This window comes from Lipotes vexillifer, unplaced genomic scaffold (assembly GCF_000442215.2).
Source record: "Lipotes vexillifer unplaced genomic scaffold, Lipotes_vexillifer_v1.1 scaffold126, whole genome shotgun sequence".
Classification (NCBI taxonomy): Eukaryota; Metazoa; Chordata; class Mammalia; order Artiodactyla; family Lipotidae; genus Lipotes; species Lipotes vexillifer.
Window position 1 is genome coordinate 1,215,672 of NW_006778324.1, and position 18,292 is coordinate 1,233,963.

Sequence of the window (18,292 nt, forward strand, 5' to 3'; positions counted from 1 at the left end):
GAAACCCAGTTTCCCTTCTCCCTTCAGGCGTAACCGCTCTGCCAAGTACAGTCTTGAAAAGGACTTGAGGGACAAGTTTACAGCCCTGACCATTGATGATATCTGCTTCTCACTCAACAACAACTCGCCAAACATCAAATATTCTGAGAACGTCGTGAGGGTTGAAGCAAAGTGAGTGGGTCCCTGCTGGCCCGGCCCTGCTGTCCTCCTCCCTGCTGTGTGTCATCGTCGTGCTTCTCAGAGAGACAGACAGGAGCTAGCACATCATCCTGAATGCAGGCTGAGAGCTGGGAAGAGGCAGGCTTGGGGCAAAGGCGGGCGCTGAGCAGTGAGTACCCTGACACAGGACCCAGAGGCGCCTCGGTCCTCCGGGTTGCCCCCACTTTAAGAAAGTCTGATATAAAAAGAATTTTGGGGTGGAGGGGGCCATACCGTGCAGCATGCGGGATCTTAGTTCCCCGACCAGAGTTTGAACCCACGCCCCCTGCAGTGGAAGCGCAGAGTCTTAACCATTGGACCACCAGGGAAGTCCCTGATATAAAATCTTTAAACCTTTCAAATTTATTCATTTACCTATTTGCATTTTTAACAAGTAAAAGAATTTAAAAATGTAGAAAGGGCAAGTTAATAATTTCCCCATATCTACTCCTTTCTATCATTACACCCCCTGAGATAACCAGTGTTATCTGTATGTTCTTACAAACATATGTATACACTCACCTACACAAATAAATTTTGTTTCTTTACAAAAATGGGATTGTACCATGTACCTTTTCTGTAACATCTAACTTACATTTTTCAAGTAACATTACATCACAGACCTAACTCATTCTAATTTTTAAAATGTTCTTTTTGAAGTAAAACATACATATAGAAAACTGCACAAGAGTTCCCTGGTGGTCCAGTGGTTAGGACTTGGCACTTTCACTGCCGGGGCCCGGGTTCAATCCCTGGTCGGGGAACTAAGATCCCACAAGCCATGCGGTGCAGCCAAAAAAAAAGAAAGAAAAGAAAAATGCACAAATAATAGTAAACAGTTTAATGACTTATCATTGTTTTAGTTATCTTTTGCTGTATAACAAGTTACCCCAAAACTTAGCAGCTTAAAAACAATAAACGTGTGTTACCTCCCAGCTTCTGTGAGTCAGGAGCACAGGCACGGCTCAGCTGGGCGCCTCTGGCTCACGTCTTATGAGGTTGTAGTCAAGGGGTCTGCTGGGGCTGCAGTCTCATCTGAAGGCACAACCGTGGTGGGGGGGACCCACTTCTGACCTGGCTCGTGTGGTTATGACAGGCCTTGCCACCCGAGCTGCTCCACGGAGCTGTCCCAGGACGTGGCAGCTGGCTTCTCCCACAGCGAGTGATCCAAAAGGAAGCAAGAGAGAGAGGGCAGCCGAGACAGAAGCCACAATTTTCTTTCAACCTAATCCTAGAAATAACCTCTCATTATGTCTATTCAGGAGAGATGAGTCAATGAGTTCATCACACATCTCAAGGGGAGGGGACTATACAAAGGTGTGAACACCAGGAGACACAGGGGGTCATTGGGGACCATCTCAGAGGCTGCCTCTAGTCACACAGCAAACAACCTCCATGTAACCACCAACCAGGCCAAGAAATAAAACATTACCACCAACACCAAAACCTCCACCCTGTCCCCTCTTGATGAATACCTCCTCTCTGCTCCCCAAAGAGAGCCACATTCCTGATTTCTAATAGGTTTGTTTTGCATTTGTTAAATAGCATCATGTACTATGTATCTTGTGTGTCCCTTTCTTCCAGTCAACATTATTTTGAGATTCATCAAGTGTTATATAAAGCAGTTCCTTGTCAAACTAGCACTTTATTCTTTTCTTTATAGCATTCCAGTATGGACTCATGTTCTCCTATTTCATTCAGTGTGTTATAATCTGTTACTATTATAATTTACTTTGATACTTAAATTGTCTCTACCTATGTGATCTTGACGAAGTTACTCCATCTTTCTGAGCCTCAGTTTTCCTCATCTGTCAAATGAGGGTATGAAAGTTAGCTCACTAGGCCATCGTGAGGATTAAATGAGAGGATATCTGTAAAGTGCCAGCCCAGAGCCTGGCACAGAGTAAGTAGGTTTCCCCAAAGTGACAGTTATTGCCACTGACAGACCACCATTCACTCTGCCTAGAGATGGGGAAACGTTCTAGGTGCTTCTGATGGTGGAGGGAGGCTTAACTTCCTGTGGGTTTCCAGTAGCTTGTCCTACCGCCATACCCACACACCCAGCCCAGACATGCTATGAATGAATGCATGGGTCCTGTTTCAGCTCTGTGAGTCTGGAAGACTGGTTGGACTTCTCCAACACCAACGTGGAGAAGGCTGACAAGCAGAGGAACAACTCTCTGACGCTGAAGGCCCTCGTGGACCGAACCTTGTCCCAGACGGCCAACGACCTAAGCAGGCAATGTGATGTGGTGGACACCGCATTCAAGAATGGGCTGAAGGAGACCAAGGACGCCAGGGACAAGCTGGCTGCTCATCTGGCCAAGGTGAGCTCCCTGGGGGGACCATGGAAGAGCACCTTCAGAAGGTTTTACCCTGTAAACCTAGAAAGGCCTTCAGGGCTTGTGATCCTGTGTACTAAGGAGTAGAGGTCACTCAGCTCTCTCCATCTAAGCAGCAGGCTTTGGGCTTTGGGGGACTGGAGCGGGCCTTGGCCCCGCTCTGGGCCTCTCGTACTCATTGCTGCAAAGAACAGGCTGTCTCCCCTCTCTGGGCCTTAGTTCGTCCTTCTGTGGAGCATAGAGATGCACCGTATGCTCTTATACGTTCTTTTTTTTTTAAAAAAAAAAAAGGATTTATTTTTATTTATTTATTTTGGCTGCTCAGGTCTTAGTTGCGTCAGACGGGATCTTTGTTGCGGTGTGCAGGATCTTTTAGTCGCAGCATGCGGACTTAGTTGCAGCACGCGGATTCTTGGTTGCAGCATGCATGAGGGATCTAGTTCCCCGACCAGGGATCGAACCCGGGCCCCCTGCATTGGGAGTGCTGCGTCTTACCCCCTGGACCACCAGGGAAGTCCCTTATACATTCTTTATGACTCTGAAGTTCCGTGAGTTGAGTGCAACCGATTTCTCCAAACCCAGATGCAACTTTGGGATTCTGGCTTGTTGTCTGGTTATCCAGCCGTTTGCTGGTAACTGGCTCCCAGAGGAGAAAAAAGCCCCTGATGTATAGAATTTGCAGATTTCTGTGGTGTAAATTCTTTCACCATGGTCAGTTTCAAGCTACCCATTTAACACAGGTCTGGCAGAATTCCTGAATGTTTAACAATTGGAGCCCAATAAGCCAGCTCTAGCCCATGTCCCTCACCAGCAAGGACCGCTGGATCCTGAGCATATGGGACTATCCCGCAGGCTAAGCTCAGGGACACTGGGTAGAGTCCAGTGGAGCAAGGGCTGAATTTGGACTGAGGATCTGTGGGCCCACATTCCAGTCCTGCGACAGACTAGCTGAGTGACTTAAGCAGACGCCTCAAGCTCTCTGAGCCTTCCGCCTCACCTGTGACACTGCGACAGCTACAGCTGCCTGATGTGGCCACTGCTGGCCCACTCCTTGCTTTTCACTGATGGTGAAGCAGCCATGGAGAGCGGAAGGGACCCCAGGTGGCAGGTGCATCTCTGGCAGCCTGGGGCTGGAGCCCAGGCCTGCTCAACTACCACAACCTTGTCCTTCTGCTGCACTCCTCCCTTGCCTTGCATGAGCCCAGAGTCTAACTGTAAGAAAAGATTTATCTCTGTGATGAGCAGGGCAGACCAGAATGTCACCGAAAGTTACACTGCAATAGTCCGCAAAACGACAGGTAGAAGAGGCTTGTGGGTAAGCGTGTAGAGCCTGGAGCCAGACAGCCTGGCTTCAAAATGGGGCTTCAACACTTGCTGTGTGATCTTGGGGAGGCTACTTAATGTTTTGTGTTCTTTTATGAGATGGTCAGTCAAGTGTAGCCATAAGGAGACAGGGGGCTCAGGAAAAAACAAAGTTTATATTGTATTCACAGGTCCTAGAGACAGGAGGCAGGGCTCCCCATGCAGGGCCACGTGGAGAACACACTAGGGTGGTCAGGCGGCAGATGACAGGAGCAAGGGTAAGGTGGAGCCCACGGCCTTTACTGGGGTTTCCTCAGGACCCCCAAGGCAGGGCGGCGGGAGCCCTTTAGGATCAGCTAGTGTGAATGACCTCAGTGGGCTCTGGGCTATGGAATGGTCCCCAGGTGCCCGGCATCCGGCCCTGGGATGACTGAGGCAGAGCCAGATGGCCTCCTGGGCTGAAAGGGCAGAGAGAGGAGGGAGGGCTCTGGGCTTGCAGATCCAAGGCCTGCTCAGGCTGGTCCTTCGCCGTCTCTAAGTATCGAAGAGCCCAGGGAGGGGCAGTTTCTCCCAGCCAGAAAGGTTTTTTATGATGTCAGAACATCATAATGTATAGAAAATTTAAGACATTTATAATACACTTAAGCTGCCTTTTCCTGGGACTTCCCTGGTGGTCCAGTGGTTAAGACTCCACACTTCCACTGCAGGGGACACAGGTTCAACCCCTGGTCGGGGAACTAAGATCCTGCATGCACATGCCACGCTGCGCGGCCAAAACAAACAAACAAAAAGCTCCCTGTTCCTTGGTTTCCTCATTGATAAAATAGGGACAGCAATAGTACTCACCTCCCAGAGTTGGTTAGGGTAAAATTAGACAACCCAAATAAAATATTTAGAACAATGCCTGGCACATACCGATTTTATACACACACACACACACACACACATATATATACGTACATTTACATAGTTTATACATATAATCAATATAATAGATAATCAATAAAAATTGGCTGCTGCAGCAGCTAATAATAGGAACAACAACAACAATAGTAGTAATAATGATAAACGTAGCCAAAAGACAGTCAAGAGGCTTCCTGGTGGAGTAAGAACTTAGTCCAGGCCTTGAAATAGGAAGGCAGCAGGGAGGAGGGTCCCCTCTGTAAGAGAAGAGGCAAGAAGCTGGGCTTTGCAGAGGCCTGTGAGAAGCCCCATCCTGCCGGAGGAGATCCTGCAGGAGCTGGGAGCTGTGTGGCTGAGGCCTTGGCAGCAACATCTAAAACAAGCATCCAGGGACTTCCCGGTGGTCCAGTGGGTGCGACTCCACACCCCCGATGAGGAGGCCCGGGTTCGATCCCTGCTCGGGGAACTAGATCCCACACGCATGCCGCAACTAAGATCCCACAACTATGAGCCTGCATGCCGCAACGAAGATCCCACGTGCCACAGCCAAAAGTAAATAAACAAATAAATAAATGTTTTTTAAAAGTAAAATAAAATGAGCATCCAAAATGGTCTGGACAGGCTCAAATGATGGACTAAAACAAATCAGGTGAGATTCCCTGCCCCCACCTGGAGATACCAACCTAGGCTCTATGAGAAAAGGCTCCAGCTGGGTATCACCTGGCCAGAAGCCTCCGTGGTCATGAAGAGGCTCGGCAAACGGAGGCGATGGCCTCCAAATTAAAGGGTAGGGACGGGCTTCCCTGGTGGCACAGTGGTTAAGAATCCGCCTGCCAATGCAGGGGACATGGGTTCGAGCCCTGGCCCAGGAAGATCCCACATGCCACGGAGCAACTAAGCCCATGCACCACCACTACCGAGCCCACGAGCCACAACTACTGAGCCCACATGCCACAACTACTGAAGCCCACGCGCCTAGAGCCCGTGCTCTGCAACAAGAGAAGTCACGACAATGAGAAGTCCACGCACTGCAACGAAGAGTAGCCCCCGCTCGCCACAACTAGAGAAAGCCCACGCACAGCAGTGAAGACCGAACACAGCCAAAAATAAAAACAAATAAATTTATAAAGAAAAAAAAGAAACATTATGAAAACCAGATGTAATGTGTGGACCCCATTTGAATTCTAATTTAAACATACCAACACTTACCAAAAAAAAAAAAAGACACAGGGAAACTTGAACACTAGATTTTAGATAATAATAAAGAATCCTTCTTTCGTTTGTGTGTGATAAAAAATATTGTCGTTATGTTAAAAGAAAAAAAAAGAATCCTTATAACTTAGAAACACATACTCAAGTATTTAAGACTGAAATGATGTAATATCTGGGAGTTCCTTTAAAATAAATAAGCTGATGGCAGGGGTGCATAGAGGGCATTATAGATGAAACGAGACTGGCCACGTATTGATCATTGCTTAAATTGATGATGGGTCCATGAGGTTCATTATACTACCTACCTTCATGTATGTCTGGAAATTCCCATGATGAGAAGTTTAAAAAGAAAAACAACTTAAGGAAGAAATAAAATTTTAAACTAGTGAAATATTAATCTAAAAACCCGAGTAGCTTCAAAGGAATCTTTTCTTTGCACAAAGCCACCATCAAAGAAACCAACAAAACTCGGATTAAACTGCTCACCCTTTCTTCAGGCTTCCGGAGGGGGCAGAACTGGGACTGAAACAGAGCAGGACCCTATGGTCCTTGCTCCCCTCCCGCCATGTCCTCAGCCTGCCATCTGTCTGTGGAAAAACTTCAGCCAAAGAATAAGTTTAATCAGAGAAGTGAGAAAATACAGAAACAAAGGAAAACAGTCAAAGGAGACCAAATAATAATAGTTTAGTCATTAAGCAAAGTCAAGGACCTTTAGTTCCTCCTCAAGGGCTACAGATAATATTCTGAGCCGTAGCCTGTGAGCTGTCTTGTACGTACTGAAACCCCCAGCAGATGGAAGAGGTTAACTACACGGTAACCAGACTGTTGCCATGACATAAGCTGCCGCAATTCTGAGAACTGGTCTCAGGAAAATGGGAACAAACCGACCCTGGAACTGAACAATCAAGATGATGCTGGTCAGACCACCGATGACCAATACCAGGGTGACTGTCAGAGGTGACTGTGCTGTTTCTGCAGGTAGCACCCTCCCTCCGTCTATAAAAGCTCTTGCCCACTGATTGTCCGGTTGTGCTGGGGAGTTGGCCTTTGGACAGGCGTCTGCCCTCCCCGCCCGCCCCCCTGGTTGCCGGCATTCAAAATAAAGCAAACTTTCCTTTCCACCAACCTGGCCTCTTTAATGGTTTTTGAGCGGCGAGCAGCCGGACCCCACCTTCAGTTACGGTACTAGTGGGTGGATTGGTAAGGAAATAGGCAGCATTCCGCTCATGATACAGAGGTACTTTATACCCAGGTAAGTGGGCAGCCTTCAGCCTTTGCTGAGGGAATCCACATATTTGGGAAGAAGAGGCAACAATGGCCACCTGTGTCCATTCCATGTGTGAGGTTCTAAGGTTGGGTGAGTTACCTTGCCCATGAGCAATCACTGCTGTAGTGAAGGGGGATCAGACTCTTACTGGGGTTCTGCTTGGGTAGATATCGGAGGTCCCCTCTTCCTAACCTCCTAAGAGCGTCTGCTGTTGAGTTTTGAGGAACACACCCTGGCCTCACCTCCTCTAATCCTTTTTTGTAAGGTCATGGAAGAGATTGCCTCCCAGGAGAAAAATATCACAGTTCTTGAAAAAGCCATCCTTGACCAAGAAGGACCTGCCAAGGTGGCTCATACACGCCTGGAGACCAGGACACATCGGCCTAATGTGGAGCTGTGTCACGATGGTGCACAGTACAGGCTGATCAAGGAGGTCGATGAGATCACCCACAACGTCGCAAGGTAGGCACAGGGCTACTGGGGCTCCATTTAAACCTGGCCTGTGAGCAGGGTTAGGCAATGTCATCGTGGGTGATGCCGGGTGGGCATAAAGACCTTCGCATCTTTCGTGTTTGAGGGGTTCTTTTCTAGAGGGCCGTCTCTCCTAACTCCCGCCAATTGCTGCCATGCAGGGAATGCATCCCAATGTTTACATTTTTCTGAAGTCCAACTCCAGATGTTTAGGTAAAATCTACAGTTTTAAATGTTGGCAGTTCATGGGTTTGTCCGCCTTGTGAACATGGCCCAGGGCCGCCAGTTTGAAATCTCTGTCTTAAGGAGGAGAAAGGAGGAAGACACATCAATTTGGTTCCTGCACTGAATATATGAATACATTTTTCCCCCTGAAATAGTGATGTAGAGCCATAAATTATTCCCTAGTGTTCTTCCTCTTCCCCTAGATTAAAGGAAACATTAGCCCAAGCTCAGGTCGAGCTGCAAGGCCTGAGTCGCAGGCAGCTCGCCCTGCAGGAGGAGATCCAAGTCAAGGAGAATACCGTCTACATCGATGAAGTGCTGTGCCTGCGTATGAGGAAGTCCATCCCTCCAAGGGGCGGGGACGACCACGGGAAGTGGGCGGGGCCTCCATCCGGACACTGTCTGCTGAAAGTAGGATTCTCGTTAAGCCATTCTCATTAAACAGAGTCGCAAAACCGTAGAACAGAACTCTCATTTCAGGTGGGCAGAACTTCCAGTCAGCCCACCAAAAAGTCTTGGCTGGGGTTCCAGGCCTGCCCGGGGCCTGAGATTTGGGTGCAAAGCTCTATTCTGCTACTGCTAGTGGTGCTGTGGTTGTTTAAGGGTTAAGTTCCATGAATTAGCACAGGCCATTCTTATCAGGCCTGGGGGAGGGGGGGGGGGTCCAAGACATTTTAGTTCAGATTTATTTCAATTCACAAGTTGGGCTGGATCCCCTACTCAGACCATGCCCATCTTACTCGACCGGCGAACACTTCTCCTGGCCCTCAAGATTCCTTTTCCCTAGAAAACAATGTGGTGGTTGCTGACTTAGACCCCTGGCTGGTCCACGGGATGCATGTTCAGTTCATACGGAACTTAGATGAGAGAGGAGCAGCCCTGGGTCAGGAGTCCCCCGTAAGCCTTCCCAACACCTGTGGGCGTCTCTCTGGGCCTCTTTCTCTCGGGTGTAATTGAGACAGGCTGGGACCTGAGACCCTCTAGTGAAGTGATTGCACCCGAGCAAACATCTCCCTGAGCAACAGAATACAAAGAAACTATAAGGGACTAAAAATAACTGCATGCACAAAAAGGCCACAAACCAACTGCTATTTCTGAGGTGCCGGGAACAAAAACAGGGTACTGAACATGATCCCTGCCCAGGGCACCACCGAGGGGGCTGGGCAGACCACCTAAGCCACCCGTCTGTCCCAACCCACCGACCCACCCCCGTAGTTACCCACTTAAGGAAGCAGCTTGAGCCCCCTCGGGGAGCGAGCAAAGGCGCCTGTTACTTGCTTTCACTCCCTCCTGCTGCAGCGCTAATGCCAGTAAAGCCTCCCCTGAATATCTTATCTGGCTTCTTCTTGATTTCTGTTGATGAAAGAGTCCAAGAACCTGTGTCGGTAACAAAATAAAGAGGGATAGGACCCAAGGGCCCCCCAGCTCTTAGGAAGTTAGGGGTTGGGGGGGCGGGTGAGCCAGGTTGCTGTTTTCTGGGGTCATGGTCACTGACTCTGGTCCCTGGACTCTCTAATCAATAGAAATCGATAAAAGGCCAGACGAGAAATTCAGGCAAGGCTTTATCGGGCCTCATGCTGCAGCACAAGGGAGGGAAAACAAGTCACAGGTGCCCTTGCTTGAGGAGGGGCAGGCATTCAGATCCATTCAGACCTGAGTCTCGGGATTGCCAGCCTGGGAAAGAGGAAGGCGACGTTCCTGGGCTCAGTAGGTAAGCCTTTCCGGAAGGCCATCCTGTCGCACCGCCGCGTGAAAAGGATTTCTGGCTTTTGTTTTCTTTGCTGAATGTAAACTGCGTTTGGCGTCGGTTTTCTGACCAGTTAGTAATCATTCGTAGTGGTTTTTTTAATACTCAAGTGACAGTAAAAGAAAAGAAAAAAAAATTCCTCCCGTTCTCGCCACAGATTCAAGTCAGTGGCTAAGAGTTTGGGTTCTGGAGTCACACACAGCTCAGTTCAATTTCTCCTGTCACACCCGCCGCCTAGGGCGCCCGTGGGTGAGATAACCATGAGAAGCGCTTCACAGCTTCACACAGAGCCCGTCCCGGGGCTGGGGGGCAGCAAGCAGAGAAGGGACAGAGTCCGGACAGTCTAGGGGTTCTGGGGCTTGGGGACCGCTCGGATATACAGGGCGAGGGAGGGAGAGGGGCCAAGGACGGCTCCCCGGTTTCTGGCTTGGGTATCAGGGTGAATCGGGACGCCTTTTGCTGAGAGGGAACTTGGGAGGCAGAGGGCTGGGCAGTGAGGGTGGGGGTTGGGGAGTGAAGGTGACGAGCTCACACGTCGAAGGCGAGGACCCTGTGGTGGGGAGGAAGGTCCAGCTGCAGCCAGAGGGCGGGGAGACATCTGCAGACAGGCGGCAGTGGAAGCCAAGCAACGCGTGAGAGTTTGAAGAGCTCGGAGGAGGGGTCTGGGCCTGAGCCCCGGAAGACATCAGTGCTTCCCGGTTGAGTGAAGAGCCGGACCAACAAGCAGACTAAGAAAGAAGCTCAGAGGGGCTGAAGGAAGCCAGGAAAGCATAGCATCACAGGTGCCACAGTAGGAGAATGTTTGGAGGCACCATAGGCCAAGAAAGGGAAACATCCTCTAGATCTGGCAGTTAGGCAATCGCCAATGCCACTTTGCCAAAGGCAACTTCAATAGAGTATTGGAGGAAGTCAAGAAGTGCAGATGCTGCTTTTTGAAAGATGCTTATCTTATCTCAGGACGTCTTTGGAAAGAAAATTGGTAACCTCTGCTCTCTGCTGGTACGCACTCTGCCCCAAGGACCGAGAAGCCGAGAGGTGGGAGCAGAAATAGGGAAACGTTTCCTTTTTTATCACACATGAGCCGGCAGTAAGATGCCATGTTAATTTCTTTCAACTTGGCCTGTGTCCTTGAAAAATCAGTGTGTCTTGGAAGTCGTAAACATTGAAGCTGTGAGTGCAGACTCTGAAAGTATCTAGTCCAACTCAATCATTGTGCATTTGGGAAAACTGAAGCCCAGAAAGAAAGTAGCAGAGTGCTAGACTCAGCTGTCCTGCAACATTCGCACCTATTGTTGTGTTTACCTTTACACATGAATTACGTAATGAACTTATCACAGAGAACCAGATGCTGGCTTGGTTTGAGCCCCGTTGAAGAATTGTGGCCCTGGCATGTTCTGGAAATCCTGGAAGAAGACAATTTCTTTATGAACTATTTCCCATTGCATTCCTTAGGTCATAATTGGCACTTAAGTGGACGATCTCAATTAGGTAGGAAGACTCTTTAATGGGGGGAGTTAATATCCCTCAAATTTGAGACAGTTAAACTTAAGGAAAGGATGCCTTTATGTTAACAGAGATTAACCTAACAGTAGTAAGACAAAACAAAGAGCGCCTGTTTCTCAAGCTGGTACGCACCCTGGTCTCTCACAATCTCCTGATACCATAGGAAAACCCTTAGTATTTGAGCCCTTGAGGTCTATTCGTGGATAAGTGTCATCTGTGAGCAGCATAGAGTGAAACGTGCTGGGTCCCTGAGGGCTAAGTCTTTGGCAGGAGTTGATCACTCTAAGAATCTGCTTACATTTCTCAGACCCTTCTGGGGACGTCTGGGTGGTGAGTTCCAGAAAAAGAGAATGTGTGAATGGACACAATGTCATGGGATCCCTGTGGTCTTTCAGCCCAACTCCCCAGTTTTATAGATGAGGAAACAGGTTCACGGGGAACTGGGGGAAAGCAAGCTACTTGCCCAGGTCCCTGTAAAGGTTCAGGCAAGGCTGAACTCCTGGCCCCAAACTCAGGGCTTTTCTCACTATGGCCTGAACTAACTCCCCAGCTCCCAAAACCTTCTCCTCTGAGAACTGCACGCCAACATACACAGGGAGGGCTCCACAACCATGTCCATATGGCCCTCCCCAGCCAAACTGCTCAGCAACCCATCAGGGCTGGTCAGAGTCGGCCTCCTGGGAATCGGGATTTTGAAACAGAAACGTATGGAGGCAGGAAATAACTAGAGGATCTAGAGGTCTAGAGAGGAGGGCCACTAACTCCTGTGGCCGCATCCCCAGAGCTCCCCCTGGGTCCTCTCATGCAAAGAGTTGAACAACCAACTCTTCCTATGAGATGCCCCAATATAGTCCCACTCTTGGCTTTAGCTCTCAGAAGTTTTTTGCTAAGTTTGCTCAGTTAAGAACCTTAACTAATATTCCTTGAAGGAGGTGGCGCAGTGGTTGAGAGTCCGCCTGCTGATGCAGGGGACACGGGTTCGTGCCCCGGTCCGGGAGGATCCCACATGCCACGGAGCGGCTAGGCCCGTGAGCCATGGCTGCTGAGCCTGTGTGTCCAGAGCCTGTGCTCCGCAACGGGAGAGGCCACGACAGTGAGAGGCCCACATACCGCAAAAAAAAAAAAAAAATATATATATATATATATATATATATACACATATATATATATATACACATACCTTGAAGGAAAGCGTGAGTGGCCCTGCTGGGATCAGAGCATGCGGGTGACACACCTTCTGAACGTGCAGAGGGCTCTAAGTAGGCAACAGGGTGGCTTCTTGCTTGTATTCAAATTCCTGCACAAGTTTCCCTTCTCAGAGACTGCCCCCCTCAACTCAATTCAGCGGGAACCACCGTATTTGCACCATCTAGCCCTGCTCCTCCCCACGCCCCGCCCCAGTTGGCTGGGTCAGTGAGCAGCTAACGGAAGGTGGGCCAATGAGCCCCTCTCCTGAGGAATTTGGACTTAGGACCAGGAGATTTCAGTTCCATCCGGCTGCTCTCTAGATGTAGGCTTTGGAGGGTGGGTGACAGCTGCTGTCTATCATGTGGACGGGAAACAGCCAGTTTGCGACTAGAGGGAAAGTAGAAGGTGATGCACCAAGAGAAAGAAGAAAGTGCTTCCTGCAGCCCTCCTTCTCTGGGCTCCAGGCAATTTCTGAGGCCCTCGCGTTCTGTGAGACACTCAAGCATCCTTACACTGCTCAATGATGCCCAGTGGTTTTTCTGTGGCTGCCACCCAGGAGAGCTGGAACTCTCACAGGCCCTTCCACTCAGCTGGACAAGTGGGCGGAGAAGGCTGGGTAATTAAGGGAGTTACCCTTGAGTGGGATCTTGATGAAGGAATAGATGTTTGCTGGGCGGAAAGGTGGGGCAGGGGTGGATTCCAGGCAGTGGCACAGCACACACAAACGCGAGGGGTCTCAGAGCTGAATATATTTCCCGAGGAATTGTGTGTAGGTCTCTATAAAGGATGCTACGATCGCAAAACCAAAAGGACTTATTATGTAGCCTTGCAAGACAGGTATACCATTGGTAATGCCAACAATTACGACAACTGTTAACGTGTTGAGTGCTTATAGTGAGTTACTTATGCAAACTGTTACTATCCTCATTTTATAGGTAGGGAAACTGAGGCTTGGAGGGGGTCACACAGAATTCAGACCCAAGCAGGCTAACTCTAGCACACGCGCTCCTGAAACCATTATGCCCCATCATTTAGTAGCAAGGAGAGATTTTTTAGATGGAAAAACCTGGGCACAGAGTTGATAACTTGTTCAGAGTGATTCAGTCCCAGATTTAGAGACTGAGCTTAAGTTTCCCAAATCAGACCTGAGAGATTAATACCTTAATTGATCTTGGGAAGTCTGTTTTCTGTGATGACCTAAACTCTACTCTTTGCCTCTAAGTCTGGAAGGGGGTTGGTGACCTCAGGTCCAAGGTGAATAATGCCCAAAGTGGTCTTCCGTGTTGAGGAACCACAGCCAGGGACTCAGTTTCCCAAATGTGGAAGAGTTAGGGAAATCATGAAATCAATCATTGCCTTCTAGATCTCCTAATCACCTGCATCTGAGACTACTTGTTGAACCTGATTTGGACTTTGGGGACACATCCTGTCAGTAAAGGGCTGAGGCCCCTGTACCGCCCCTGGACTTCGTGCTCCAGGATGATCAGCTACACACAGTGCCCCGAGGCGGGGCACACAGGCTGCCTAACCCAACAGCCGTGCCCAGCCCCCAGCCTCTCCCTCACGCTCCTCCCTTACAGAGGATCCATGAACTACGTTTCTAGCCTCCCTTGCAGCTGGGGTGGCTGCGTGACTCAGTTCTGGCCACAGAGGCAAAAGCAGAAATCGGCCGGGGGCATCCAGCAAGAACTTCCACCACTGGTGCTGTCCCTACCTCCCCTCCTTCCTGCCAGGGCAATGGCTGAGGTGTTTTAAACAGCCCCTGGATACCATGGGCAAAGACCAAGAAGGGCACATAGATAACTAGTCCCAACGCTGGGGAACCCCAAAGCAAAAGCAGCAGCCAGTTAACTCTAAACTAGTGAGAAAAATAAGCCCTTATTTGTTCAAGCCATTGTTGGATGCACTGACACTTAGACCAGAATGTAGCCTGACTGATAACCCCATCTCAGAGCTAGAGTGTGGACCCAGAGACCTATCAGCTAAGTGCAGGGTTTTAGTTTCTGTTTCTGTCTCTCTCTCTCTGTATCTCTCTCTGTCTCTCTCAACTGTCAGCCCCAGAAAACAGTGCCCCTTGTCTATACCAGCAGGGTGGGTTGAGGAAAGATCTGCTCCCTCCCCTTCTGTAGTGGAAGAGAGAGGCAGGAGACAGGCACTCATTATTAGCCTGTCATATATCAATAAAAGGGCTATAGATAACCCCTGTGTTGTGTGTTGACCTCTATGGTGTTTACTTCATAGCAGGCTGGGATCCATTAGCTCAAAAGCACCCCCCCCTCCGGGAGCCAAACTCAAATTTGTACACATCCAGTTGCTTTAAATATAGCCCTGATAAGCATATTTTCAGCCCCTTAGCACCTGCCTGCTTTACACACCCTGCAAAACTTCACCCAACATCTGCCGGCCATACATAAGACAAACCCCAGAGCAATAAGAGACCCCAAGCCACTGCTGCCCTTTGGAGTTGTCTGACCCAGAGACCTACCTAGACACATAAACCCCCTCTTGGAGTCCCTTCTCCCACAGGAGGTCCCTTTCCCTCTTCCCTTTCAGGGGGTGGCCCAGCACTGCTATCCCTAGAACGTCTCCCGCTATGGGGGACTTCCCTTGACCGCAGTCCTGTCCCAGAGCCACGCTCATACAGCTCATTGTGTGCCACTACCATCTAGTGGTCATGAGTGTTTTGTTTTGTTTTGCTTGATCAGTCCCAAATATTTGAACTTACCACCACTTCTCACTAGGACTCCACACGATGAGGGGTGGGGAGGAATAATTCCCCAGTAGAAAATCTGGATGCTATTAGGAAGGAGTGGAGAGAGGAGGCATTCAAAAACATGACAGACCCAAAGTATCGTCAAAGGTATATGAGGCTCTCAGCACCAGGAGAAGACCGGCACCCAGAGGCAACTGGAACACTTTTGACAGAGATTAAACCAGTGAATAAAGAACTAGATGCTGCCAGGAAAGGAGCAACGGAGGTGCTTCCTGATTCAGGCTTTTTTTTTTTTTTTTTTTTTTTTTTTTTTTTGCAATTCTTCCAGTATTGATTTGAGTATTCTGCTTATAGAGGGAGCATTGATGAGGGAGGCTTCCACTTGGCTCTTACCACAATAAAGGCTCTTACTCTATGAATCTGAGAAATAATGTAAAGATTATGGTAGTTGCAGAGTATATTATTCCAACTGTGTACTCAGAACGTGTGGAAATAGCTACAGAATGAGTGAAGAATTCCACCAGCTCTATCTTGGCAAATTTCCCTTTAACTGTCATAAGTCCTCATTTTAACAGGTGGACCACGGCAATAACGATTTAGGTATTATTAGCTCAGAGCCAGCATCTAATAATCCCTGAAAGATAAAGGTATTTGTCTTTCCCGAGTGTACAATTATCTTAGCAAATGGCTAAGCAAATACACCCATTCTAACACTGCCTCCTCTGTCTGTTGAGGCTGTTCCTGTGTTGCTCAGAAACCCTTTTCGGTGATATCTGCAACTATAATCACCGGGGCTGATTTTCGTAATTTTTTTTTTTTTTTGGCTACATTGGGTCTTTGTTGCTGCGCGCAGGCTTTCTCTAGTTGCGGCGAGCGGGAGCTACTCTTCGTTGCGGTGCACAGGCTTCTCACTGCAGTGACTTCTCTTGTTGCAGAGCACGGCTTCTAGGTGTGTGGGCTTCAGTAGTTGTGGCACATGGGCTCAGAAGTTGTGGCTCACAGGCTCTAGGGCACAGGCTCAGTAGTTGGGGCACATGGGCTTAGTTGCTCCGCGGCATGTGGGATCTTCCTGGACCAGGGCTCGAACCCATTTCCCCTGCATTGGCAGGCGGATTCTTAACCGCTGAGCGACCAGGGAAGCCCCGTAATTTTTTTTTTAAATACCAATATTCTGGTCACATCACAGAGTCACCTTGCAAGGCAAAGCCAATTCTTCCACCCCTACCACACTTCACTGCCTCCAAATTTATAATCAGACTCAAATCTCAGCATGTCCCAGGGTCCAATTATAAAGTCATGTGCACGTGTGCATGCACACACCCGGCAGGTCTGAGCCAGAGATGATGAGCAGGAAAGTCAGCTTGAGGGGACTGGAGAAAAGCTGACTGCTGGGCCCATATCCTTCCTTGCCTCTTTTTGTAGGAGCAGCCAGGGCTGCTGGAGGACAACCAACCTCTGGCTGTTCCCAGGCTCCTCACCACCCTCCCCCAGCACAGAAGAGATACCCAGTGAATGCCTGGTAAATGCACCTATGAGGGTATTAATAGAAGCAGCAATTCTCAATTCTCAAACCTGGCTACACATTAGAATCACCTGAGGAGCTTTAAAAACTATCCTGATAACTGAGGCTCACTTCCAGAGATACTGACTCCATTGGTGTGGGACTGGAGGGGGGAGGGATTAGCACATTGGTATTATTTTTAAGTCCCTGGAAATGATTCCAGTTGCAGAAATCACTGAACTAGCGGGCTAGATAAGGCAGTGGTTCTCAACCTTGGCTGCACGTTGAAAACACCTGGAAAGCTTTTTAAAAAACTGATGAGGGCCTTCCCTGGTGGCGCAGTGGTTAAGAACCCGCTTGCCAATGTAGGGGACACGGGTTCGAGCCCTGGTCCGGGAAGATCCCACATGCCGTGGAGCAACTAAGCCCACGCACCACAGCTACTGAGCCTGCACTCTACAGTCCGTGAGCCACAACTACTGAAGCCCGCGTGCCACAGCTACTGAAGCCTGTGCACCTAGAGCCTGTGCTCCACAACAAGAGAAGCCACCGCAGTGAAGCCCATGCACCACAACAAAGAGTAGACCCCGCTCGCCGCAACTAGAGAAAGCCCGTGCGCAGCAACAAAGACCCAAGGCAACCAAAAAAATAATTAATTTTTAAAAACTGATGAATCTCCAACCTAAAGGGTTTGATTTAATTTTTTAATTGGTCTGCCTGGGTATTAGGAGCGTTTAAAGCTTACAGGTGATTCTAATGTGCAGAATGATTAGGATAAAGCTGAACTTTTAAGAGAATGAAATCATCAATATAGTCATTGTTTTGTAATAACTTTAAATGGAGTATAACCTATAAAAATATTGAATCACTATGTTGTACACCTGAAACTGGTATAATATTGGAAATCATCTATACTTTAATAAAAAACTTTAAAAATATGAGGCTTCCCTGGTGGTGCAGTGGTTGAGAGTCCGCCTGCCGATGCAGGGGACACGGGTTCGTGCCCCAGTCCCGGAAGATCCCACATGCCGCGGAGCGGCTGGGCCCGTGAGCCATGGCCGCTGAGCCTGCGCGTCCGGAGCCTGTGCTCCTGAGAGGCCCGTGTACCGCAAAAAAAAAAAAAAAAAAAAAAAAAAACTTTAAAAATATGGAATTCCCTGGCAGTCCAGTGGTTAGGGCCTGGGTTCCATCCCCAGTTGGGGAACTAATATCCTGCAAGCCGCACAGTGTGGCCAAAATAAATAATAATTAAAAAATAAATGATGAAGGCATGAATCAACCTATAGTCCTACACCTCACAGTCAGAGACACCTGTGCGGGTATGTGTGTGTGTGTGTGTGTGTGTGTGTGTGTGAGTGTGTGTGTGTGTGTGTGTGTGTGTGTGTGTGTGTGTGTGTGTAGTTGCAGGGATGAGGCTTATCCATTATCATCTTAGCATTGTAGATTGAGGCTCTGTGGTCAGGCCACTCAAGATGGCTTCTCTTGCTCTCTGTACATCCCCTGCTTGACCAGTCCCTGCTTAACCTACACCCTACTCACATGACTACCCAATCCTTTTAATCATAGGGCTTAATCAGTAACCACCTACATACTTGCCCCCTGCCCCAGCCGCTGGTTTCCCTGGTAACTGATGAGTCAACCTGACATCAATTCCCCCTATAAAATGTAGCCTCCTTCCCTCAGTAACGAAGCTTTTTGTGTCTGTCCCGCCCGCTCGCCC

General features: G+C 48.9%; 1 protein-coding gene and 1 non-coding gene across 2 annotated transcripts in view; both read left to right on the forward strand.

The window, feature by feature from the left end:
* TEKT1 (tektin 1) overlaps window positions 1-8,329 on the forward strand; it is a 15,438-nt gene extending 7,109 nt beyond the window's left edge. Inside the window, 5 exon segments of the mRNA XM_007451602.1 lie at window positions 28-171; window positions 2,303-2,525; window positions 7,490-7,686; window positions 8,124-8,300; window positions 8,302-8,329. Coding sequence (XP_007451664.1) covers window positions 28-171; window positions 2,303-2,525; window positions 7,490-7,686; window positions 8,124-8,300; window positions 8,302-8,329 — 769 coding nt within the window.
* Window positions 891-962, forward strand: TRNAE-UUC (transfer RNA glutamic acid (anticodon UUC)). Its single transcript has one exon. It is a non-coding gene; the product is annotated as a tRNA-Glu (tRNA).
* Window positions 8,330-18,292: the final 9,963 nt, after the last annotated feature.